The sequence below is a fragment of the Hypanus sabinus genome, chromosome 13 (genome assembly GCF_030144855.1).
Source record: "Hypanus sabinus isolate sHypSab1 chromosome 13, sHypSab1.hap1, whole genome shotgun sequence".
NCBI lineage: Eukaryota > Metazoa > Chordata > Chondrichthyes > Myliobatiformes > Dasyatidae > Hypanus > Hypanus sabinus.
In genome coordinates this window covers 67,642,786-67,670,046 of record NC_082718.1, presented here as the reverse complement: position 1 = coordinate 67,670,046, position 27,261 = coordinate 67,642,786, and the positions used below count along the sequence as shown (strand labels likewise).

Here is a 27,261-nt window from a genome sequence, read left to right as displayed (position 1 = left end):
GTCATACAGATAATTCCAGCACAACAGTGATGCTTTCTACGGTGATGGTAAGGGTCGATGGAGCCATGAAAAATTTCTTTAGCATCCTGAAGAAGCAAAGGCATTGGCGAGCTTTCCATATGACCATAAAAGCATGGAAACAGGCCATCTCGGCCCTTCTAGTCTGTGCCGAACGCTTACTCTCACCTCGTCCCACTGGCCCGCACTCAGCTCATAACCCTGCATTCCTTTTCTGTCCATATACCTATCCAATTTTACTTTAAATGACGATACCGAACCTGCCTCTACCATTTCTACTGGAAGCTTGTTTCACACAGCTACCACTCTCTGAGAAAAGAAATTCCCCCTCGTGTTTACCCTTAAACTTGTCCTGTTTGAATCTCCCCTACTCTCAATGGAAAAAGCCTAACCACGTAAACTCTATCTATCCCCCCTCATAATTTTAAATACTCTATCAAGTCCCCCCTCAACCTTCTACGCTCCAAAGAATAAAGACCTAACTTGTTCAACCTTTCTCTGTAACTTAGGTGCTGAAACACAGGTGACATTCTAGTAAATCTTCTCTGTACTCTCTCTATTTTGTTGACATCTTTCCTATAATTTGGTGACCAGAACTGTACACAATACTCCATATTCGGCCTTACCAATGCCTTGTACAATTTTAACATTACATCCCAACTCCTATACTCAATGCTCTGATTTATAAAGGCCAACATACCAAAAGCTTTCTTCACCACCCTATCCACATGAGATTCTATCTTCAGGGAACTATCCACCATTATTCCTAGATCACTCTGTTCTATTGCATTCTTCAATGCCCTACCATTTACCATGTACACCCTATTTGGATTATTCCTACCAAAATGTAGCACCTCACACATACCAGCATTAAACTCCATCTGCCATCGTTCAGCCCACTCTTCTAACTGGCCTAAATCTCTCTGCAAGCTCTGAAAACCTACTTCATTATCCACAATGCCACCTACGTTAGTATCATATGAATACTTACTAAACCAATTTTCCACCCTATCATCCAGATCATTAATGTATATGACAAACAACATTGGACCCAGTACAGATACCTGAGGCATTCCACTAGTCACTGGCCTCCAACCTGACAAACAGTTATCCACCACTACTCTCTGGCATCTCTCATCCAGCCACTGTTGAATCCATTTTACTACTTCAATATTAATACCTAAAGATTGAACCTTCCTAACTAATCTTCTGTGCGAAACCTTGTCAAAGGCCTTACTGAAGTCCATATAGACAACATCCACTGCTTTACCCTCGTCAACTTTCCTAGAAACCTCTTCAAAAAATTCAGTAAATTTGTCAAGCATGACTTTCCACGCACAAATCCATGCTGACTGTTCCTAATCAGACCATATGTATCCAGATAATTATATATACCATCTCTAAGAATACTTTCCATTAATTTACCCACCACTGACGTCAAACTGACAGGCCTATAATTGCTAGGTTTACTCTTAGAACCCTTTTTAAATAATGGAACCACATGAGCAATATGCCAATCCTCCAGCACCATCCCCGTTTCTAATGACATTTTAAATATTTCTGTCAGAGACCCTGCCAATTCTACACTAACTTCCCTCAAGGTCCTAGGAAATATCCTGTCAGGACCCAGAGATTTATCCACTTTTATATTCCTTAAAAGCGCCAGTACTTCCTCCTCTTTAATCGTCATAGTTTCCATAACTTCCCTACTTGTTTCCCTTACCTTACACAATTCAATATCCTTCTCCTTAGTGAATACCGAAGAAAAGAAATTGTTCAAAAGCTCCCCCACCTCTTTCGGCTCCAAACATAGCTGTCCTCTCTGATTCTCTAAGGGACCAATGTTATCCCTCACTACCATTTTGCTATTAATATAACTATAGAAACCCTTTGGATTTATTTTCACCTTATTTGCAAAGCAACCTCGTATCTTCTTTTAGCTTTTCTAATTACTTTAAGATTCTTCTTACATTCTTTATATTCCTTGAGCACCACATTTACTCCATGCTGTCTATATTTATTGTAGATATCTCTCTTTTTCCTAACCAAGTTTCCAATATCCCTTGAAAACCATTGCTCTCTCAAACTTTTAACCTTTCCTTTGAACCTAACAGGAACATGAAGATTCTGTACCCTCAAAATTTCACCTTTAAGTGACCTCCATTTCTCTATTACATCCTTCCCATAAAACAAATTGTCCCAATCCACTCCTTCTAAATCCTTTCACATCTCCTCAAAGTTAGCCTTTCTCCAATCAAAAATCTCAACCCTGGGTCCAGTCCTATCCTTCTCCATAATTATATTGAAACTAATGGCATTGTGATCACTGGACCCGAAGTGCTCCCCAACACATACCTCTGTCACCTGACCTATTTTATTCCCTAACAGAAGATCCAACACTGCCCCTTCTCTAGTCGGTACCTCTATGTATTGCTGCAAAAAACTATCCTGCACACATTTTACAAACTCCAAACCAACCATCCCTTTTACAGTATGGGCTTCCCAGTCTTTGCGTGGAAAATTAAAATCTCCCAAAATCACAACCTTGTGCTTACTACAAATATCTGCTATCTCCTTGCAAATTTGCTCCTCCAATTATCGCTCCCCATTAGGTGGTCTATAATACACCCCTATAAATGTTACTACACCTTTCCCATTCTTCAACTCCACCCAAATAGCCTCCCTAGACGAGCCTTCTAATCTATCCTGCCAGAGCACAGCTGTAATATTTTCTGTGACAGGCAATGCAACACCTCCCCCTCTTGTCCCTCTGATTCTATCACACTTAAAGCAATGAAAGCCAGGAATATTTAGTTGCCAATCACACCCCTCCTGCAACCATATTTCACTAATAGCTACAACATCATATTTCCAGGTATCAATCCATGCTCTAAGCTCATCCACCTTTCTTACAATTCTCCTTGCATTAAAATAAATGCATTTAAGAAACTCTCCACCTCTTCCTCTCTGTTTATTCCTAACAGTACAAAGAACTTTACTATCTTCTTTTTCTTTCTTCTCCCATACATCTGTTCCTACACTCTGGTTCCCCTCCCCCCCTCGTATCTAGTTTAAATCCACTGGAGCCTCTCTAGCAAACCTACCTGCAAGAATATTTGTCCCCCTCCAGTTCAGATGTAAACTGTCCCACCAGAACAGGTCCCACCTTCCCTGGAAAACCGCCCAATTATCTATAAATCTTAAGCCCTTCCTCTTGCACCATGCCTTCAGCCGCGTGTTGATCTGCACGATCTTACTAAACCCACCTGGATGTGGCACTGGTAAAAATCCTGAGATTGCTATCCTTGAAGTCCTGTCCTTTAACTTGGCACCTAGCTCCCTAAACTCAGCTTTCAGGACCTCCTCACTCTTCTTAATCCACGTCATTGGTCCCTACATGGACCATGACATCCGGCTGCTCACCGTCCCTCTTGAGAATACTGAGAACTGGATCCGAGATATCGCAGACCCTGGCACCAGAGAGACAACAGACCATCCGGGAATCTCGATCACTTCCACAGAACCTCTTATCTGTCCCCGTAACTATCGAATCCCCTATCACTACTGCTCTCCTCTTTTCCCTCCTTCCCTTCTGAGCTGAGGGAAGAGTCTTGGTGCCAGAGACTCAACTACTGCAACTTGTCCCTGGTAGGTCAACCCCACTAACAGTATCCAAAGCGGTATCCTTATTGTTGATGGGAACAGCCACAGTGGTGCTCTGCTCTTCCGGTCTATTCCCCTTCCCTCTCCTGACAGTCACCCAACTACCTGTCTCCTGACTCCTAGGGGTGACTATCTCCCTGAAACTCCTGTCTACCTCCCGAATGATCCAAAGTTCATCCAGCTCCAGCTCCAGTTCCCTAACACGGTTTGTCAGGAGCTGCAGCTGGATGCACCTTTTGTAGGTGTGGTCATCAGGGACAGCTGTGCTCGCCCTGACTTCCCACATACTGCAAACGGAGCACAACTGCCCTAACTGCTGCCTCCATTACCAAATCCTAAGCTAATTAGATTAATTAAAGGAGCTTACCCGGCCTTACTTCACCTGGAGTGAAGCTCGTACTCAGCCTCTGCTCGCTTTTTAAGTTCCCCCGCTAATCTAAGAGGCCAACTTTCACACGCTTACGCAGTCGTGCCCTGTTCAACCTCACCTCTGCCTGTTCTCGCCGAAGCCTGATCGAGCCAAAGCTGTCCCACTCTGCCTCAGTCCACTCCGACAATGGCCACTACGACAACCTTTCCTGGGCAAGACATCAACAAGATTGGAACAGGGCAGGCTGCTGGTGATGTTCACTCCTGGGAACTTGAAGCTTTCAGTCCTCTTCACCACAGTACCATTGAAGGGCAATTACAACCACTCACTCACCTCCTAGTCATTTACAACCGCCCTCTCCCTCACAGTCATTTACAACCATCCTCCCCACTCACTTTGTGATACTTACATAATCTACCTCCAGCTCCACTTCCTCATCCTCTCCTCTCAACTTTCGCACAACTATCTGGATAAAATCCTCAAATTTAGTTGCCATATAAACATCTTCATTCTGCAGCTGCAGGCCACTGCATTTCTGTTTGACTTCTTCAACCAACCTAGGAGAGAACATTACCGAGTTAATTTACTGCTGCACTTCAGAGGAGGCTTTTCTCTTGAGAATTAAAAGTCTCCACAGTTACCAAAATGTCTTCATCATCACACTTCCAGTTAAATCGTAACATTCCATATTTGTCCTTAGCATCCAGTAAAGAATAAAACACACAATATGCCAGAGGAACTCAGCAGGCCAGTCAGTGTCTTGGAGAGGAATAAGCAGTCAACATTTCGGGCCATGATCCTTCACCTGTCCTGACTCTCCTTGAAACATCAACTATTCATTCCTCTCCAGAGATGCTGCCTCATCTGCCGAGTTCCTCCAGCATTTTTGTGTGTTACTTCTGGATCTCCAGCATCTGTACACTTTCTTCCATTTCTGCAAAGGTTAACTGGTTGTTATAATGAATAGTCCTACTGAGTCTATAAATGATCTCTCAGGCCATATTTACCACATTTGTGATAATTTTCTTCCACCCCTGGGTATCCGACTGGCCATCCTTAGGGAATTTGTTGAAAATCTGCTAGTTGCAGAAATTACATCATGAAAACTTGTAAAGACCACCGTGGACAACAGCAAAAGGTGTTCAGTGTATGGAACACACAAATGGAAAATGGGATTTCATGGGTCAGCCATTTCATGCGACAAGTGTCTTCAGCACACAAACATGTGGACCAAGTGAAGGAGGAGGTTACCTGACCACGTCCATAGAAGCTGCTCCAGACTTAAAAAAGTCTGTAGAATCCTCAATGGCAGCAACATTGCTCAGAATTGATTTCCAGACAGCCTGGAGCGAAAACAAAACACTGTACACTGAAAAATCATCCATTCTGAGGGACAATCCTACAAATAACAGCTTGCATTTCACATCACTCCTTTAAGGAAAGTTTTGGTGCAATCCCCCATTAATTCCAAGAGGGCATGTAAACATTCCCAAATATAACCTGCACACTCAGGATTTCTTGTCATTCCTGATATTAAACATAATTTATGAAAGCACTCTGCTTTCCCAAAAACTAATCCATAACAATCACCCAACAATAAACATAACATTTGGTGTTGGGTTAGCCCTCATTGCCTGCACTGACTAACGAGCAACAGCACTCTCCTCCTCTTATCTATGGTAATGAATGTTTCCACTTTTCAGCCATTGCACCACCTTCTTGGACAGTCAGAGACAGCTTGCCATCTCCCCAAAGCAGTTCGCGATCAGCAACAAATATGGGCCTCATTAACAGCCTGCAAATCCCATAACAAATCAAGAACCAGTCAGTGAGAAGTTGGGTTTATGACCAAGGTACGGTTGAGAACAAGCCAAAGCTTCAAGGCTTGGTGGAATGCGGGCGACAGCCAGGGGAACAATAGGAAAGCGTCATCGAGGCAAACCAGCAAGGCTGTGGCTCTGGAGCAGGGATGAAGAAAGTGTTACAGAGATGGAACAAATCATCATATGATAGAACAGATTTGGGATTAGAGAACTTCATGGTGAAATATGACACGAGGGGCTGGATCAGCTCTGTAAGTGGCCTGGGAGGATGGAATCCATGACCATGACACAATGTGGATGGGGGGAAAAGCAAAGAAAACAGACGGATGAGGCAGGAACTAGCAAAAGTAATTTGGAAACAGATGTCCAAAGGGGAAAGCACAGAAGTAATGTGGGAGAAGTTTAGGGGCCACTTGAGCTGGGTTCAGGATAGGTTTGTCCCACTGAGGCAAGGAAAAAATGGTAGGAAAAGGGAACCGTGGCTGACGAAACGTGAGGCAACTCGTCAAGAGGAAAATGGAAGAATATGTTAGAAACAAGAAGCAGGAAGTAGGAGGCACTTATGAGTAATACAGGGTAGCCAGGAAGGAGCTAAAGAAAAGACTTAGGAAAGCTCGAAGGGGGCATGAGAAGGCCTTGGCATGTAGGATTAAGGAGAACCCCAAGGCGTTCTATGCGTATATGAAGAACAGGAGGATGACGAGAATGAAGGTGGGACCGCTAAAGGATAAAGAGTGTAACATGTGCCTGGAGGCGGAGGAGGTTGGGGAGGTGCTAAATGAATACTTTGCTTCAGTATTCACAAGTGAAAAGGATCTTGATCAGGATGAGGTCGAAGTAGAGCAGGCCTGTGTGCTGGACATTGTGGACATTAAGGAAGAAGTATTGCTGGATCTTCTTAAAAACATTAAGATTGATAAATCCCCAGGGCTGGATATGATACACCCCAGGTTGTTGTGGGAATTGAGAGAAGAGATCGCAGGAACATTAGCTATGATCTTGGAATCCTCTTTGGCTACAGAGAAAGTGCCGGAGGACTGAAGAATGGCAAATGTAGTTCCCTTGTTTAAAAAAGGTAATAGGTAGAAACCAGGGAACTATAGACCGGTGAGTCTTAAGTCGGTGGTCTGCAAACTACCAGAAAGGATTCTTAAGGATAGGATCTACGAGCATTTGGAGAAATACAGTCTACTCATGGATAGTCAACATCACTTTGTGAAGGGAAGATTGTGCCTCACGAGCCTGATTGAGTTTTTTGAAGATGTAACAAAAGAAATTGATGAGGGTAGGGCAGTGGATGTGGTCTACATGGACTTTAGCAAGGCACTTGACAAGGTCCCTCACGAGAGACTCATCCAGAAAGTCATGAGGCATGGTTTAAGTGGAACCTTGGCTGTTTGGATAAAAAATTGGCTTAAAGGAAGAAAGCAGAGGGTAGTTGTGGAAGGAAAGTATTCTGCCTGGAGGTCGGTGACTAGTGGAGTGCCGCAGGGATCTGTTCTGGGACCCCTGCTATTTGTGATTTTTATAAATGACCTGGATGTAGAGGCGGAAGGATGGGTGAGTAAGTTTGCGGATGATACGAAGATTGAAGGAGTTGTGGATGGAGCTGTAGGTTGTTGAAGGTTACAAGAGGATACAGACAGGCTGCAGAGTTGGGCAGAAAAATGGCAGATGGAGTTCAATCTGGACAAGTGTGAGGGAATGCATTTTGGAAGGACAAACCAGAAGACTGAGTACAGGATTAATGGTCAGTTACTTAAGAGTGTGGATGAACAAAGGGACCTTGGGGTTCAAATCCATATATCCCTCAAGGTTGCTGCGCAGGTTGATGGGGTAGTTAAGAAGGCCTATGGATGCTAGGCTTCATTAACAGGAGTACTGAGTTCAAGAGTAGAGAGGTCATGTTGCAACTCTACAAATCTCTGGTGAGACCACACTTACTGGTCACCTCATTATAGGAAGGATGTGGAAGCTATGGAGAGAGTGCAGAGGAGATTTACCAGCATGTTGCCTGGTTTGGAGACCAAGTCATATAAAGCTAGGTTAGCAGAGCTGGGACTTTTCTCTTTGGAGCATAGAAGAATGAGAGGGGACTTGATAGAGGTCTACAAGATTATGAGAGGCATAGGTGGATAGTCAGTACCTGTTTCCCAGGGCACCAACAGCAAACACCAGAGGGCATACGTACAAAATTAAGGGAGGGAAGTTTAGGGGAGACATCAGGAGTAAGTTTTTTACACAGAGGGTTGTGAGTGCCTGGAATGAATTGCCAGGGATGGTGGTGGAGGCTAAAACATTAGGGGTATTTAAGAGCCTCTTGGACAGGCACATGGATGAAAGAAAAATGGAGGGTTATGGGGTAGTATGGGTTTTGTACTTTTTTTAAAGGATTATATGGGTCAGCACAACATGGAGGGCCTGTACTGTGCTGTAGTATTCTATGGTTCTAAACTGGAGGCACAATCTTTGCAACCAGTGTCGGTGCCTGACATCATGGAGTTCGTGCAGAGGTCGAGAGAGCATGAAGACAAATGTGTGTGTAGAAACTGATGCTATGTCTGAAGTTACATTTCCCCCTTGGCTTTGCCTCTGAGGAAACTTAGCTCAACAAGGAGCCTGGCAGGTGGCAGTGTGCTCAGTGTCAGTGACATCTCCCTGCTAGCAGGCTCTTGGTAACAGGGACAGGGAGAATGTGCAGAATCGGGGTTGGTATCATATACACACAGCACTCAAACTTAATGCACACAAGCTTTTCCACAGAATGATATTAGAGTTTGATCCAGCTCTAGCCACAGGCAATAAGCAGATGGAACACAATCCCTGCCCTCCCCACAAACTGGCAACAAAAAAACACAATCACTGACAGTTCATTCCACTCTCACACCAACACCAGTGAAATCTCCTGGAGAAACTGCAGGTAACATAGGAGCTCTGGGATCACTACAGGTGTATTTCACCCGCCCCCCCCCCCCCCCATGACCTAAACTATATTTTGGGAATAAAGAATCAATTACTGTTCAGGGTGGCACTGTAGTGTAACACTACAAGAATCAATTACTATTCAGGGTGGCACTGTAGCATGGTTAGTGTGATGCTACTACAGCGCCAGCAACCCAGGTTCGATTGCTGTGAGGAGTTTGGCCGCTCTCTCTGCGACTGCTCCGGTTTCCTCCTGTGTCCCAAAGACAAGTCAATTGGTCACATGGGTGTGATTGAGTGCCTTGGGCTGACCAGGTCCAAAGCTAGATCTCTAAATTTAAAAAAAAGCAGAATTGGAGCACTTAAGATGTGAAGATTAATGAGAGAATTCAGCCTGAATGTCACCTTGAGGGTACCAACCCAATTTCATCTGTTTAACCAGCTGCTTTCTCAGTAATTCAAATTTATTTTTAAAATTCTGTTGCCAACCTTGACAGAACTATTTCAAATATTTCCAGAAGCATGTTATGAAATACTAGAAGGGCTGCTCCAGAGTGGACCATGGACACAGAAGTCAGTCAGGCAGGAGTTTGATTGGGACACCAGCGCACCTCAATCCCTCAGCTTTTCACTAACTCATCACATTTCACACAGGACTTCAAGGACCCCTTCCTCCAAGACATTCACAACTTGATTGGATCACCCTCAAGTTGAGGTGGTGGGCAACTGAATTCACAGGTCTCCTTGACATTGCAACAGATATGAACAAATTCAAAACCTACCCTTATATCTTCAGCAATTCTCTTCTCTTCATCTGTCAATTCCACAGTGGCTGCGTCACCAGCAGAGAAATATTTGGAGGCAGGAATCATCTTCCCATCTTCAAACTGAAGGTTTCTAACCATCAACTGTAAGAGTCATTAAGAGCAATCAAGGACTGCTTTGTATACCATCAACCCACTCACCAGGACCAAATACCTAGGTGGGCCCTTAAAATTTCAAACAAGCTCTGCCAGACCAGTTCCCTTCTCAGAGAAGAGGATGAGGCTGTATCTGTCAGTTTCCAGACTGTCAGACCAGGTAATCACAGGAAGTCAACCTCATTTCATTAAACCTGTGCAATGTGCATTTACAGTGAATACTGATACGGCCTTTTCATTGTCCACATCAATGATGTAAAGCCCCATATACCAAACCCAGTGAGCTAACCACCATGCCATCCTTTATCCCAGTGATCACCAGGTACCCGGACTACGTGGGTTCCAGTGGTGGCAAAGAGAGGCAGGCAGGAACAAATTTGGAAACATTTTGACTTCTTTTTTTGATGTTGAGCTTTTTTTTTAAAAATAACAGTGACCAAGAACTCATTGTTTCATTCCTTATACTTTTACAAACACAGATTCAGAAAGAGCCTTCAGGATAAATACATTAGTTGATGCCTGGACTTCTCACTAGTGCCAAATGCATTTGTTTGTTCTCAGCTAAAGTGCTTTTGGAGAACACAACAATGTCCTGACATTCTTCAGGACTTGCCAGGATTTCACAAACATTGACATTTGTCAGAAGGAAAGAGCACCGTGAGCCTGAGAGGACAACCTTACCATGTTCCCATCATTGCCGAAGAGCACCAGTCCATTGGTGGTTACCAGGCCAGGTTTACTCGCCCCACTGATCTCCAATGGCTGGCCTGACGGGACTGCACCTTTATACAGGGACGAACCATACAAAGTGACAGGCTGAAATAGACAACAGTGCACAACGGTTACTGACTGTGCAGTAATTTAATACCAGGTATTGTTTAGAATGGAACCAGCTCAGTAGCACAGACCACCATTAGAAGATACTATAGATGCAAGGAGAGCAAAGGATAAACTGCATCTATAAACAACAGGCTCCCAGGCCTGAGATTCTAGTCTAGTGGTCACCAACCCGTCGATCGCGATTGACTAGTCGATCTTTGAAACTTTCCCAGTAGATCCCGAAAAAATTTTTTAAAAATCAGAAGTAATTACATTAGGATAATGGTAATATAGCAATACTTTCACTGCGGAAGGTTGTTTGTGAAGAGAAAATGTTTCTGGGTTGTGGGGTTTTAGTTTTGTTCTTTCTGCCCAGTACGCATGTGTGTATAGCTTCCCCATCATGTACCATGGTTTTAGCATAGCTTGTGCATCATCAAAGTGACCAATTAGATTAGAGAAGAGTACAGACTGTCGCAAACATCAACATACAGCACTCGCTCGTGGTATCCTGCAAGGCAGCCAGCTAGCATGGCGGAGGCTCCACAAAAGAAGGTGAAAACGTACAAATTCCAATCAGAATGGGAACAGGAATTTCTATTTACCTTGGTGAAAGACAAGTGTGTATGTATGTTGTGCCACCAAACACAAGCACTGACTAAAAGAGGGAATCTGGAGTGGCACTACAACACCAACCACCGGAAAGTTAAAGACACCTACCCCCCAAAGAGCACAATCCATGCAAGGAAAGTTGTGGAGCTGAAATCGGGGTTGAAGGCCCAGCAATCATCTTTCACAAAACCTGCTGCTCAAAATAAGGCTGCTATTGAAGTATTATTTCATGTAAGTTACCTTTTGACTAAACACAAGAAGCCTTTTACAGATGGCGATTTATTCAAAGAAGCAATTGCCATTACCACAGAGACCGTTTTTAATGACTTTAAAAACAAAGACAACATCAAAACGACAATAAATAATATACCGCTTGGCCCTGCAACAGTGACAAGGAGGGTAGAGTCACTGTCAGAGGACGTGGGTCGACAAGTGTTAAAGGACTTGTCATTCTGTGAATATTTTTCACTGCAGTTTGATGAATCCCTGGATGTAATGCAAACAGCTCAGCTTGTTGTATTTGTCAGAATGGCATTCCAGGATTTTAGAACAAAGGAGGACTTCCTCACTCTTTTGCAATTAAAGGAGAGAATGAGAGGTGAGGATATTTATAATGAGTTTAAAAATATGTCTGTGAACATGAAACATGACATCCCCATTCATAAACTGGTGGCAATTACTACTGATGGGGCTCCAGCGATGCACGGTGTGTGTGTTGGCCTTATAGCACTGTGCCATAATGACCCTGTTTTTCCCGACTTCCTAGATTACCACTGTGTGATTCATCAGCAGGCCTTGGCTGGGAAAGTCGTGGACTTTCCTCATGTAATGACACTGGTTGTCACTGATCAACTTGATTCGAGCAAAAGCGCTTCAGCATCGCTTATTCAAGGCGTTATTGGATGAGCTCGATGCTGCTTGCAGAGATATAATTTTTCATGCTGACGTGGTTGAGTCGTGACAAAGTGCTGCAGCGATTTGTTGACTTGCTGATTGAGATAAAGACTTTTCTGTCGACAAGAAATGTGGAGCACGAGGAATTGTCAGATGATGCGTGGCTCCTGGATTTAGGGTTTCTGACAGACGTAACAGCGAAATTAAATGCACTGAAGAATGAGCTCATGGGAAAAAACTGACACCTGCCCCACATGATAAGCTCAGTAAATGCGCTTAAGGCCAAGCACGGTGTTTGGATTTCAAATTTAAAGGAGGCTGACACACTTTCCCAACTTGGAAAAGATGTTACAGGGCATCAAGGAAAAAAATGCTTTTCGCCCTGAGCAGTATTGTGCTTACCTAGATGAACTGGCAATACAGTTCGATTGGCGTTTTGGAGAGGTAAACATCATGGAAGATTTTGCAGCATTTATTTCAAATCCATTTCTGCTGATCGATATAGAACAGATAGCAGCCAAATTCCAGCAAGTATTTGGTGTGCCAAGTGATACGGAAATGGAAATAATTGATTTGCAAAGTGACATTGAGTTTAAAGCAAGATGAAGGGTCGGTGACTTTTGGGGGCTTGTCAGCAGAGCCAAGTTTCCTCATCTCACCATGTGCACTAAAGGTCAGTGCCTACTTTGGGTCAACTTATCCGTGTGAAATTGCATTTTCACAGATAAAAATTATTAAATCTAAGTACCGTAGCTGTCTTACTGACAGACACCTCACAGACTGTCTCAGACTGGCTGTCTGTAGTTATGAGCCAAATTTCAGGGAACTGGCAGAAAGTATTCAGCCCCAGTCAGCACACAGTCAATTTTTATTCATTTATTTTTCATGTTGAAAAAAGTAAGATAATGAAACTTACAATTAAAGGTGTGAAGTATTGTTATATTCTTAAAGAAAGACAACTATGGCCTGTTTGATATGCTAGTTGTGTTTTCTTGTTTGATTTATTTTAAAAGTTTGACAGAAGTATTTTGTGTAATTCAAATAAAATTAGCCCAAATGAAGGCCTCAAGTTGGAAGTACAATCTGAGCTGTTTTTAAACGATTTAGTCAGTAGTGTACTTCAGTGGTCCCCAATCACTGGGCTACAAGGAAATGATATGATTTGTCAATATGAAACTATACGAGTCAACTGCACCTTTCCTCATTCCCTGTCACGCCCACTGTTAAACTTGAACCCACATGAGGTCATCAGTTGCCTAAACACAGCGATGCCCTAGTGCCAGGGATCACTGGTTCGCCTCGCGTGGTCGGCGGGAAGTGCCGTTGCTGCTGGCCTGGAACCTGGTGCTAAATTATTCGCAGACGACCTAAATCGGGGTCTGGGTTTCATCAGTAGCAGAGCAACTACCTTGCTGCGATCTACTTAAGTCATCCGATAGATTTTTTGTCGACCGATAGATCCTACGGGGGGGGGGGGGGGGGGGGGGGTGGGCACGCATCCTGTCGCACTCCTCGCTCGGTTGGCAGCGGGCGGGAGACTGTCTAATGAGGCAATGAAGCCCTCAAAACTGCTTCGGCACCTTGAGTCCAAGCACCCTGAACTTAAAGACAAATTGGTTGACTTTTTCAAACAGAAAAAATGTGAGCAAGTGGGACAGAAGCAAGTGCTGAAAGCCACATAAACTAAATTGAGGAACAGATTGGACATAAGGAACCTGCTTCAAAGTTTGCTGTATTCTGGTCGTGTTAAACACCCCCCCCCCCCCCCCCCCACCCGGTCAGCCGGTCCACAAGAATATTGTCAAAATTAAACAGGTCTGTGGTGCAAAAAAGGGAGGCGTCCCCTGGTGTTTCTACTTCTGGTCCCCTCTGCCCCTGTGCACATGAGCGTAACTTATCGATTTAATAGATCAATCTCACCTTTCACTATGGCCGAGGTAGGGGATCATTATTCTAGACTGTGAAGGTGGTGAGGATACCTGCACTCTCTCATTTACAATGAGAAAACTAACAGGAAACAAGCAATGTGGCTTACACCAGAAGTGAATGGCAAATTAATTAAAATGGAATTGGACTCAGCCGTTTCAATCGTTCCACAAAATGAGTTTGAACACCATTTCAAAGATACTACACTGAAGCCTGCAGATTTCCAACTGAGAACTTAGACTGCGGGAATGACATTCATAACAGTGAAATACAACATCCAACAAGGCACATAGGGCTTGCACATGGTAAAAACAAGGGGGCCAGTACTGTGTGGTGCTGTGGTAGGCTGAGGTAACTACACTTGATTGTAGATTCATCCACAATTTGCATGCCACAGCCTTTGCAATAGAGTCAATGGGAAGTGGATTAAGAAAAGTACTGGATAAGGTCACAGAAGTGTTCACGGATAGGATTGGAAAACTCAAACATTGGTAAAATAATACCAATTAAAATTGCCACAACCAAGTTTTGCAAAGTCCATTCAGTTCCTTACACCATCCATGATAAAATAGCCAATAAGCTAGATCACAAGGAGGCTGAAGGAGTTCTTTTAAAGGCTGAGTGGAGTTCTTGGGAATTGCCAGTGGTCCCAGAAGCCAAGAAGGATGGGTCTATCAAGATCTGTGGTAATTTTCAGGCCACCATCAACCCAGTACTAAAAGTAGATCAATACCCTCAGCCCATATACACACACACAATTACTTATATACAGTGCCAATAAAATGTATTCACCCCCTACCCCCAGGAAGCTTTCACGTTTTATAGCTTTACAATATTGAATCGCAATGGATTTGTTTTTCTAACACGGATCAACAGACTCTTTCATGTCAAAGTGAAAACAGATTTCTACAAAATGATCTAAATTAATTACAAATATAAAACACAAAACAATTGATTGCATAATGATTCACCTCCTTCAAGTCAGTATTTAGTAGATGCACTTTTGACATCAATTATAGTCTTGAGTCTGAGTGGATAGGTCTCTATCAACTTTACACATCTGGACTGCAATTTTTCCCTTTCTTCTTTACAAATCTGCTCAAGCTGTCAGATTGCATGGGGATTGTGAGTGTACAGCTCTTATCAACTCCAGCCACAAATTCTCAATTGGATTGAGATCTGGACTCTGACTTGGCAACTCCAGGACATTAACTTTGTTGTTTTTAAGCCATTTCCTGTGAAACTTTGGCTTTATGGTTGTGGTCATTGCCTTGCTGGAAAACAAATCTGCCAAAGACAGCATTTAGTCTGATGGCCAAAAAGCTCAATTTTGGTTTCATCATACCAGAGAACCTTCTTCCCCACACATCTTCTGGCAAACTCTAGCTGAGATTTCATGTGAGTTTTTTTTCCCCAACAGTGGCTTTCTCTTTGCGTCTCTCCCATAAAGCTGTGACTGGTGAAGCACCCGGGCAACAGTTGTTGTATCCACAGTCTCCCATCACAGCCATCGTTGACACTCCTCCAAAGTTGACGTTCGTCTCTTGGTGGCCTCCCCCACTAGTTCCCCTTCTTGCACGGTCACTCAGTCTTTGAATATGGCCTGCTCTAGGCAGATTTATAGATGTGCCATATTCTTTCCATTTCTTGATGATTGACTTAACTGTGCTCCAAGGGATATTCAGTGACTTGGAAATTTTCTTGTATTCATCTCCTGACTTGGGCTTTTCAAAAGCCTTTTCGCAGAGTTGCTTGGAGTATACTTTGCCAGGATACTGATTTGCCAGCAGTTGGACCTTCCAGATACAGGTGTATTTTTACTACGATCAATTGAAACACCCTGACTACACACAGGTGATCTCCATTTAGCTAATTATGTGACTTCTAAAACCAATTGGCCACACCAGTGTTAATTTGGTGTCATATTAAAGGGGGTGATTACTTATGTAATCAATAATTTTGTGTTTTATAAATTAATTGCAAACATATTGTTACGTATTCAGGCAACAATAAATATATGAGTTCGACAAGGGATTTTATAACAAATAACACTTTTATTAAACACTGAAAACAAACCCCCCAAAAGTAAACAAACATCAACGTAACCGGAAAACAGCTGCTATATGCGGCAGCTTAAACAGTTCTTAAAGCGATGCAGCTCAAACAGTTCTTAAAGCGATGTTGCAAAAACAGTTCTTTTAAGTAGTATTGCCAAAAGGTAAAAATGCTCACAGTCCATTTAAAAGGAGAGACTTTATAAGACGATTTAAATTCTCTTTCACGTCGTTTTGCTTCGATTCCTGGCGTCGAACTTTTCCCACGAAGAATTTACGAAACAAAACGAAATGGCTTAAAGGCACTGACCTTTCCTTTATCACACTGTCCTCAATCTTCTGCTATCCCGCAGAGATTAACACGAGAACAGTCAACGAATTCCTTCTAAATAAGGATTAAATAAGGTTGAACCCATTTCACCATCGAAAATGGATTCTCCTCGATCTTTAACTCCCGAACTCCGATCTTCACTCTCCACTGATTCTCAAACTAGCAGTATTGTAAAGAAACTGCTGGCAATGACCTTTTAAACTTTAGGCATTAGATAAAAACTTCATCCTTCAACTAAACTGCGTCATCAGATCAAATCACGCAGTGGCATGAAGTCAACTTGGCAAATCCAGCCACGAACTGCCCCTCCTCACAGGGTGGGGTCTTCCTTTTATAACCTGTAAAAAAAAACCTGTCACATGATCTCTACTGGCGGGAAAATGACGTCACTCCACCATCACAAGACCATTACCTCAAGTCCAGTATAGCTTCAACCCCAGTCACGTGACAAGGGTACCACTGTCATGTGTCACGTGTACGTAACAATATCACTTAATAGACATCTGTTTTCACTTTAACACGAAAGTCTTTTTCTGCTGATCAGTTTTAAAAAAGCCAAATTAAATCCACTGTGTTTCAATGTTGTAAGACAATAAAACATGAAAACTTTCAGGGGGAAGGGTGAATACATTTTATAGGCACCTTATGTGTGTGCATATTAACACGTCATCATGCCATAAGCATGTGCCTCGCATAAGTAAAGACAAAGTTAGACACGTTTATCCCAGTCTCCTGTGTTTTCTTTCTGGAGCTACAAAACACAATGATCAGTTCAGGTCTTTCATATTCAGCCAGGTTCCTGTTCTGAACCAGATGTTTCCATAGATTTACTCTCCTGTGAGACTGAAATCACAAGGTCATTGGAAGCTGCGAGAGTTTGTGAAGGCGCCTCCATATTTTGAACATCAAAGTGAGTATAAAATGCATAAAGCTCATCTGGGAGAAAAACCTTGCTGTCATCTATGTCACTTGGTTTCACTTTGTAAGAGGTGATAAGATTCAAACCTTGCCACAGCTGAGGATCCTTCAATGTTTAGGTTTGTTTAGGAATAGCCATCTTACAGGTGAGGTGACATTCCAGAGATCGTACCTGGCCCTCTTGTACTTTGCTTGGTTGCCAGACCTGAGTGCCATTGATCTGGCCCTCAACGGACTGTGAAACTCATAATTCATCCAGGGCTTCTGGTAAGGGAAGATACTGAATGATTTTGTGAGAACACACTCATCTATGACTGTTGTTTTATAAAATCCATGTCAACCATGAAGTATTTGTTTAGATTCTCTGATAAATCCTTGAACATGGCCTGGTCCACTGACTCGAAGCAATTCCGTACTGCTCCTCTGCCACTCGTGACCATCTCTTTGTCCTTATCTCTGGAGCCTTGCTCTTAGCTTTTGCCCATGTGCAGGTAGGAAGACAGTCAAGTGAACAGATTTTCTGAAATGTGGTCCAAGCATGGAATGGTTGGTATTTTTAATCATAGTACAGCAGAGATCGAGCTTATTGGGATCCCTGGTACTGCAGGTGATATATTAATGATAATTGGACAGAGATTTCTTCGATCAAGCCTGACAATGATTTGAAAGGTGTTGGGGTAGGCCCTTTCTTGTTTGCCGATGCCAGCATCGAATGCTTGCCTTTAGTGGTTTGTAATTTGCAGTCAGGATCACGGAGAGTTCCCTTGGTAAGTAGAATGGTCGGCACTTAATCGTTAGATGTGCAGGTCAGTAGAATAAGAGTGCAACAACTCTGCGGAGTCCAAGCACCACAAGGAGTTCTCATGAAACACAGACCCCCATCTTCTGCCTTTTCTGAATCAACAGTCCAGCCCATGCTGTGTATCGAGAAGCCCTCGGTTCTTACTGAAATACCCAGCCTGTCTGGCGTGAGGTAGAGAACACAACAACTCATTTTCCTCCAAAACATCAATCTTGCCATTAAGTGCTTAGTCTTGCTCTCCAGTGACTGTACATTTGGTAACAAGATGCTAAGTGGAAGTACTTCCACAATCCATTTTAGCCTGGCTTGGAACCCTCACTCCCTCCCTTCCTTCCTTCCTCTTTTTTGTCCTCGAGTCCAAGTCCTTCAGAAGTTGGTGAAATTGCTAACTGGTTATGATGGTTCAAAAGTACATTTTAAAGGGAAATTACAGGCTGCAGATTGCAATGAGAGTAATTTATGTCTAGTTTTGAAAGCTGCTCGCAACATGTCGCCGTGGTTCACCTTCCCGAAAGTAACTAGATTTATCTCAAACAACGAGGCACAAGATGATGATGGAATGCCACATAATACAACAAAGGTAAACTCCAGATAACTGAATCGAATTGAACTTATTACTTACATCCTTCATGTACGAGGAGTAAAAATCTTTGTTACATCTCCATCTAAATGTGCAATTTATAATAAGTTGTATGTACAAAAGGGCAGTCAATATAACATAGAAATACAGTTGTGTCAGCATGAGCTAAGCAGTCTGATGATCTGGTGGAAGAAGCTGTCCCAGAGCCCGTTGGTCCTGGCTTTTTTGTTGTGATACCGTTTCCCGGATGGTTGCAGCTGGAACAGTTTGTGGTTGGGGTGACTTGGGTCCCCAATGATCCTTCGAGCCCTTTTTACATACCTGCCTTTATAAATGACCTGAATAGTGGGAAGTTCACATCTATAGATGCACTGGGCTGTCCGCGCCACTCTCCGCAGAGTCCTGTGATTGAGGGAAGTACAATTCCCATAGCAGGCAGTGATGCTCTCAATTGTGCCTCTGTAGAAAACTCTTAGGATTTGGGGGTCCATACCAAACTTCTTCAACTGTCTGAGGTGAAAGAGGCGCAGCTGTGCTTTTTTCACCATAAAGCTGGTGTGTACAGACCACGTGAGGTCCTCAGTAATGTGTATGCGGAGGAACATAAAGCTGTTCACCCTCTCAACCCCAAATCCATTGAAGTCAATAGGGGTTAAGCCTGTCTCCATTCCTCCTGTAGTCCACAACCAGCTCCTTTGTCTTTGCAACAGTGAGGGAGAGATTGCTTTCATGACACCACTGTGTCAGGGTGATGACTTCTTCTGATTATATCTCAGCAAAGAAGGGCGCAAATTGACAAATATATTAAATCACAAACAGCCAAAAGCAGAGGGCACTCACTCTACCACTAGAGGGTCATGCCCAACTTCTGGGCACATTAAATGCTAACCCAACCTGAAGTTACATTAGTTGACAATGCATATTATTTGACCAATGCTGGCATGCCAGGTTACACAAAGGAAGTTAGTGAGAGGTACCTGCCCATTGATGACTGTCCATGCTCCAGGAACTTTATCATGACCACGGATCCAGTTATGGATGGACTCTGCTGACTGATCCCAGCAAATCTGAGCAAGAACAGAATGAACTGTTTTCAACACAGTCAAATGTCACATTCTTACCTAACAAAACAGCAACAAGCTTTTTCAGGCCCCTCTGTGCAATGACATTATTTTGTAATTCACTACTCTGATGATGGTGCTTTGAATGATTCAGGTTTTGTTACATCATGACAACATTCCCCATCACTGTTCCTAAATCACCATCTCCAAAAGTCTAGGACTCTCCCCACCTTTAGGGCATAGTTTGGGCAGTTTGGGCAGTGGTGTGGTGACAAACTCACAATGAAGAGTACTGATTTGGCCACAGACTATTGTTTTACCACCAAGGTGACAACGCAATCCCTTTAGCCAGTACCTCTGTGAGAAGTGGGCTCAGTTTACATATTTCACAACACAGAAATCATTTTCAATGCCTTTAATTGTGCACAATGCCAAAAAGAACATTGTTGTTATTAAAGTTACAGTATTTGCATCAGCTTCACCAACACATTTCTTTAAATTAGTTGGTAAAAAGAGACACCCAAAAGGACCTGTCTCCTCCTCTCTCTTTCCAGAGGTGCTACTGTCAACACTCAGTGCCAAGTGGCTGACAATTTCTACTTTGGAATATGCTGAAGTGACATTTAAAGAAGAAATGAGAACTAGATGTAATTTAAGCCTAACACGAGCAGTCAGAGAGGGAAGATGATCTTCCATGTCACCTGCTCCCCTTCAGTCACATAGTCTCTGCCAATATTAGTAAAAAGCTGCCACCAAGAAATACTTTGTAATTAGTTAATCTGAAAACATCTTGCCATGAGCCCAGGATAGGGAGGCACTCGTTTGTTCCAGGACCAATAGTGAAGTCTGAAGGAATGGGTTCCATATCACTGTGTTCATCTGATGGAAACTGGAGTTTTGGTGTTTGCATAAATGCAGATGGACATCAGAATGCCCCAAAGCCAGTTATAACGCTAATCTTAATTAGAAAAGAAAAAATATTTTCTCAGTGGAGATTTGGTCCAAAAATAATTTCAAATGTGTGCATCCCACAGAATGTGCATATTGTATTTCCACAGTCCCTTCACCACCTTGGGCATCCCAAACCAATTAAGAGCACAAAACAGTAAAGCAGGAGATTGGGAACTATAGGTATTCAGAGATCTGCGTGACCCTGCACAGGACTACGAATAACCAACATGCAGGTGTTACAAGTGAGAGGTTGGACTTTGTTCCCAAAGTATTTGAATACATGACGAAATACGTCCCAGTGCAATGACACAGAGCCTGCACGAGACCATACCTGGATTCTGGTATATGGTTCATTTGTGCAAGCAAGGATGTGCTTCTCAGAGAGGGAGTTCAGTGCTGGGTCATTGGACAGATACTAGGACAGCAGCTCAATGAGGAATTGATGAGGAGACCTCACCGCATCTGACAGCATTGAAAGGAATGAGAGACCTCATTGAAACTTACTAATACATGGAGGGCTCAAAAGGCTGGATGAGGGAGTGTGCTTCCCCATGCAAAGAATACAGAACTAGAGCGCAACTTTCAGAAAAGGAAGGAGGTAGAGATGGAGAAAATTCTTCACTCAGGTGGTGGCGAATATTTAGAATTTTCTATCCTGGAATTTATTAAAGCCAGAGACAGAGCTCCAGAAAAAGAGATAATCAAAGAATACAGATTCTGATTTATGTATCACATACACAAAGTGAAATGTACTACTTGTGCGAACACCCAACACACCCAAGCATATGCCAACGGCAGCCAGACATTCCAGCACCAACAAAGCATGACCATTATCACAGAGCACAACAAGCAACAAAACAGCAACAGCAAAATAAGCCCCTTCCCTTCCTCCCACCACCCCACAGATGGTCCTCCAACCCCAGGATAGGCTTATGGTCTCTACACTTTGCCTGTCAGGCTTTGACCAGAGGACAGTTCAGGAAAAGGGTGATCAGCTGTCTGGTGATGGGGCAGGTCTGAAGGGCCGGTTGTAATTGCTGATGAGCATCAGCCAGGATACCTTGAGCTTGGATTGTGCATTCAATGCACTCTGCCCATCCAGGTTTGGTTGTTTTTTTTTTAAACAAAATAATTTCATTCATTTATTTTGAGAATCTGGCAAAAACACCATTAACTGACTACCCGCTTGGTGTTGAGATGGAGCTAGTAACTCCCAACGCAATTCTTCCATGATTTAGACCCAGTCACAACAGGCGAGGCACTCGCAACTCTTGTCTGACTTGGTGTTGCTGTTGTAGTAGCCTGGCACATAACTGGAAAGTTGTGCCAAGGGGATGTGTACCAGGTGTAGGGAGGGGTCTGCTTGTCCTGGAAGATACTGAGCTTTCATTGCTTGGCACTTCACTCATCCAAGCGAGTGGAGAGTGTTTCATCATAATCCTGGATCTGTACTTTACTGATTGAGATGTCAGGTGCTGAATTACCCATTGCAGAGCACCCAGACTTTCACCTGCTCTTGAAGCCACAGTATTTCTGTTATTGAGGCAGCTGCTGGGAATGTGAGAGAAAGCTACAGGTGCTGGGAAACAGCTAATAATGGGTCAGTGACCCACAGCTACATTTGAAAATGTGGACAATCATGACATTGATGATGCAACTACGAATCAGCCATGCCGAGTTGCTGAGCATGCAAGTCTGGGCTACACCGTTGTGAGCAGAATGTTGTGTGGTTATTGGTGTACAGCTGCACAATTAACATTCCTGCCTCCACATAGACATCACAGCCAAGAAAGCTCACCAAGGCCTCTACTTCCTCGGGAGACTACAGAAGTTCAGCAACCCTCACAAACTTAGCTTTGCACCATCGGAAACATACTATCTGAACGCAGAAGGGCTTGATATCACAACTGCTCTGCACGTGACTGCAAGAAACTGCAGAGGTGTGGATACAGGTCATGGATTCTGTCAATACTTCTCACTGCCTCCAGAAAGCAGCCCACATAATCCAAGAGCCCACCCACCCTGGACATTCTCTCTTCACCCCTCTTCATCAGGAAGACAAGGAGAAGCCTAAAAGCACATACCACCAAGCTCAAGGACAACTGCTATGCTATTTTTTAAATAATTCCATAGAACACTACAGCACAGTACAGGCCCTTCAGCCCTCCATGTTGTGTCGACCCATATAATCCTTTTAAAAAAAAGTACTAAACCCACACTACCCCATAACCCTCCATTGTTCTTTCATCCATGTGCCTGTCCAAGAGGCTCTTAAATACCCCTAACGTTTTAGCCTCCACCACCATCCCTGGCAAGTCATTCCAGGCACTCACAACCCTCTGTGTAAAAAACTTACCCCTGATGTCTCCCCTAAACTTCCCTCCCTTAATTTTGTACATATGCCCTCTGGTGTTTGCTATTGGTGCCCTGGGAAACAGGTACTGACTTATCCACCCTATCTATGCCTCTCATAATCTTGTAGACCTCTATCAAGTCCCCTCTCATTCTTCTACACTCCAAAGAGAAAAGCCCCAGCTCTGCTAACCTTGCTTCATATGACTTGCTCTCCAATCCAGGCAACATCCTGGTAAATCTCCTCTGCACCCTCTCCATAGCTTCCACATCCTTCCTATAATGAGGTGACCAGAATTGAACACAATACTCTAAGTGCGATCTCACCAGAGATTTGTAGAGTTGCAACATGACCTCTCTACTCTTGAACTCAGTACTCCTGTTAATGAAGCCTAGCATCCATAGGCCTTCTTAACTACCCCATCAACCTGCGCAGCAACCTTGAGGGATATATGGATTTGAACCCCAAGGTCCCTCTGTTCATCCACACTCTTAAGTAACTGACCATTAATCCTGTACTCAGTCTTCTGGTTTGTCCTTCCAAAATGCATTCCCTCACACTTGTCCAGATTGAACTCCATCTGCCATTTTTCTGCCCAACTCTGCAGCCTGTCTATATCCTCTTGTAACCTTCGACAACCTGCAGCTCCATCCACAACTCCTCCGATCTTTGTGACATCCGCAAACTTACTCACCCATCCTTCTGCCTCTACATCCAGGTCATTTATAAAAATCACAAATAGCAGGGGTCCCAGAACAGATCCCTGCGGCACTCCACTAGTCACCGACCTCCAGGCAGAATACTTTCCTTCCACAACTACCCTTGCTTTCTTCCTTTAAGCCAATTTTTTATCCAAACAGCCAAGGTTCCACTTAAACCATGCCTCATGACTTTCTGGATGAGTCTCTCGTGAGGGACCTTGTCAAGTGCCTTGCTAAAGTCCATGTAGACCACATCCACTGCCCTACCCTCATCAATTTCTTTTGTTACATCTTCAAAAAACTCAATCAGGCTCGTGAGGCACAATCTTCCCTTCACAAAGTGATGTTGACTATCCATGAGTAGACTGTATTTCTCCAAATGCTCGTAGATCCTATCCTTAAGAATCCTTTCTGGTAGTTTGCAGACCACCGACTTAAGACTCACCGGTCTATAGTTCCCTGGTTTCTACCTATTACCTTTTTTAAACAAGGGAACTACATTTGCCATTCTTCAGTCCTCCGGCACTTTCTCTGTAGCCAAAGAGGATTCCAAGATCATAGCTAATGTTCCTGCGATCTCTTCTCTCAATTCCCACAACAACCTGGGGTGTATCATATCCAGCCCTGGGGATTTATCAATCTTAATGTTTTTAAGAAGATCCAGCAATACTTCTTCCTTAATGTCCACAATGTCCAGCACACAGGCCTGCTCTACTTCGACCTCATCCTGATCAAGATCCTTTTCACTTGTGAATACTGAAGCAAAGTATTCATTTAGCACCTCCCCAACCTCCTCCGCCTCCAGGCACATGTTACACTCTTTATCCTTTAGCGGTCCCACCTTCATTCTCGTCATCCTCCTGTTCTTCATATACGCATAGAACGCCTTGGGGTTCTCCTTAATCCTACATGCCAAGGCCTTCTCATGCCCCCTTCGAGCTTTCCTAAGTCTTTTCTTTAGCTCCTTCCTGGCTACCCTGTATTACTCATAAGTGCCTCCTACTTCCTGCTTCTTGTTTCTAACATATTCTTCCATTTTCCTCTTGACGAGTTGCCTCACGTTTCGTCAGCCACGGTTCCCTTTTCCTACCATTTTTTCCTTGCCTCAGTGGGACAAACCTATCCTGAACCCAGCTCAAGTGGCCCCTAAACTTCTCCCACATTACTTCTGTGCTTTCCCCTTTGGACATCTGTTTCCAAATTACTTTTGCTAGTTCCTGCCTCATCCGTCTGTTTTCTTTGCTTTTCCCCCCATCCACATTGTGTCATGGTCATGGATTCCATCCTCCCAGGCCACTTACAGAGCTGATCCAGCCCCTCGTGTCATATTTCACCATGAAGTTCTCTAATCCCAAATCTGTTCTATCATATGATGATTTGTTCCATCTCTGTAACACTTTCTTCATCCCTGCTCCAGAGCCACAGCCTTGCTGGTTTGCCTCGATGACGCTTTCCTATTGTTCCCCTGGCTGTCGCCCGCATTCCACCAAGCCTTGAAGCTTTGGCTTGTTCTCAACCGTACCTTGGTCATAAACCCAACTTCTCACTGACTGGTTCTTGATTTGTTATGGGATTTGCAGGCTGTTAATGAGGCCCATATTTGTTGCTGATCGCGAACTGCTTTGGGGAGATGGCAAGCTGTCTCTGACTGTCCAAGAAGGTGGTGCAATGGCTGAAAAGTGGAAACATTCATTACCATAGATAAGAGGAGGAGAGTGCTGTTGCTCGTTAGTCAGTGCAGGCAATGAGGGCTAACCCAACACCAAATGTTATGTTTATTGTTGGGTGATTGTTATGGATTAGTTTTTGGGAAAGCAGAGTGCTTTCATAAATTATGTTTAATATCAGGAATGACAAGAAATCCTGAGTGTGCAGGTTATATTTGGGAATGTTTACATGCCCTCTTGGAATTAATGGGGGATTGCACCAAAACTTTCCTTAAAGGAGTGATGTGAAATGCAAGCTGTTATTTGTAGGATTGTCCCTCAGAATGGATGATTTTTCAGTGTACAGTGTTTTGTTTTCGCTCCAGGCTGTCTGGAAATCAATTCTGAGCAATGTTGCTGCCATTGAGGATTCTACAGACTTTTTTAAGTCTGGAGCAGCTTCTATGGACGTGGTCAGGTAACCTCCTCCTTCACTTGGTCCACATGTTTGTGTGCTGAAGACACTTGTCGCATGAAATGGCTGACCCATGAAATCCCATTTTCCATTTGTGTGTTCCATACACTGAACACCTTTTGCTGTTGTCCACGGTGGTCTTTACAAGTTTTCATGATGTAATTTCTGCAACTAGCAGATTTTCAACAAATACCCTAAGGATGGCCAGTCGGATACCCAGGGGTGGAAGTATATTTCTCATAAGCCCTCTCCTATTTCCTGCTTCTTATATGTAACATATGCTTCCTTTTCCTCTTGACGAGTTGCCTCACATGTTTCGTCAGCTCCCAGAGAGTTGTGGAGGTGTGGAATGCACTGCCTCAGAAGACGGTGGAGGCCAATTCTCTGGATGCTTTCAAAAAGGAGCTAGATAGATATCTGATGGATAGGGGAATCAAGGGATATGGGGACAAGGCAGGGACTGGGTATTGATAGTGAATGATCAGCCATGATCTCAGAATGGCGGTGCAGACTTGAGGGGCCGAATGGTCTACTTCTGCACCTATTGTCTATTGTTCCCTTTTCCTACCATTTTTTCTTTGCCTCAGTGGGACAAACCTATCCTGAACCCAGCTCAAGTGGTCCCTAAACCTCTCCCACATTACTTCTGTGCTTTCCCCTTTGAACATCTGTTTCCAATTTACTCTCACTTGTTCCTGCCTCATCCCTTCAAAGTTAGCCCTTCCCCAGTTAAGCACTTTACCATTTCGTCTGATTTTATCCCTTTCTATAGCTATGCTGAAGCTAAGTGAGTTGTGGTCACTCCCACCAAAATGCTCCCCCACCAAGAAGTCGGTCACCTGACCAGGTTCTTTACCCAGAACTACATCCAATATAGCCTCTCCTCTCGTCGGCTGGTCCACATATAGCATCAAGAATCCTTCTTGAACACACCTGACAAATTCAGCCCCATCTATCCCCCTTGCACTCAAGAGGTGTCAGTCAATATGAGGGAAGTTGAAATCACCCATAACTACTACCCTGTATTTTGTGCACCATTCTAAAATCTGCCTACTTATCTGCTCCTCGGTGTACCGAGGGCTATTTGGGGGTCTATAGACTACCCCCAGCAGAGTGATTGATCCCTTCCTATTCCTGACTTCCACCCAGACTGACTCAGTGGACACTCCCTCTGCAGCGTCCTCCCTTTCTACAGCCGTGATACTATTCCTGACCAGCAATGCCACTCCCCCCCCCCCTTTTCTACCTCCCATCCTATTCCTTTTAAGACACCTGAACACCGGGACCTGCATCATCCAATCCTGCCCTTCCTCCAACCAAGTTTCAGTAATGGCCACAACATCGTAGTTCCACGTACTAATCCATGCTCTAAGTTCATCCTCCTTGTTCCTAATACTCCTAGCATTGAAATAGACACATTTC

The 27,261-nt window shown here is 43.7% G+C and overlaps 1 protein-coding gene across 2 annotated transcripts in view; it reads right to left on the bottom strand.

The window, feature by feature from the left end:
• The window catches only part of aldh1l2 (aldehyde dehydrogenase 1 family, member L2), a 134,095-nt gene that overhangs the window by 65,645 nt on the left and 41,189 nt on the right, over positions 1-27,261 (bottom strand). For both annotated transcript variants that reach the window (XM_059987849.1, XM_059987850.1), the window contains exons 6-10: positions 19,630-19,719; positions 10,398-10,532; positions 9,579-9,704; positions 5,303-5,394; positions 4,461-4,608 (exon numbers count right to left, since the gene is read on the bottom strand). In XM_059987849.1, the coding sequence (XP_059843832.1) occupies positions 4,461-4,608; positions 5,303-5,394; positions 9,579-9,704; positions 10,398-10,532; positions 19,630-19,719 (591 nt within the window). The remainder of the gene's footprint in view (positions 1-4,460; positions 4,609-5,302; positions 5,395-9,578; positions 9,705-10,397; positions 10,533-19,629; positions 19,720-27,261) is intronic.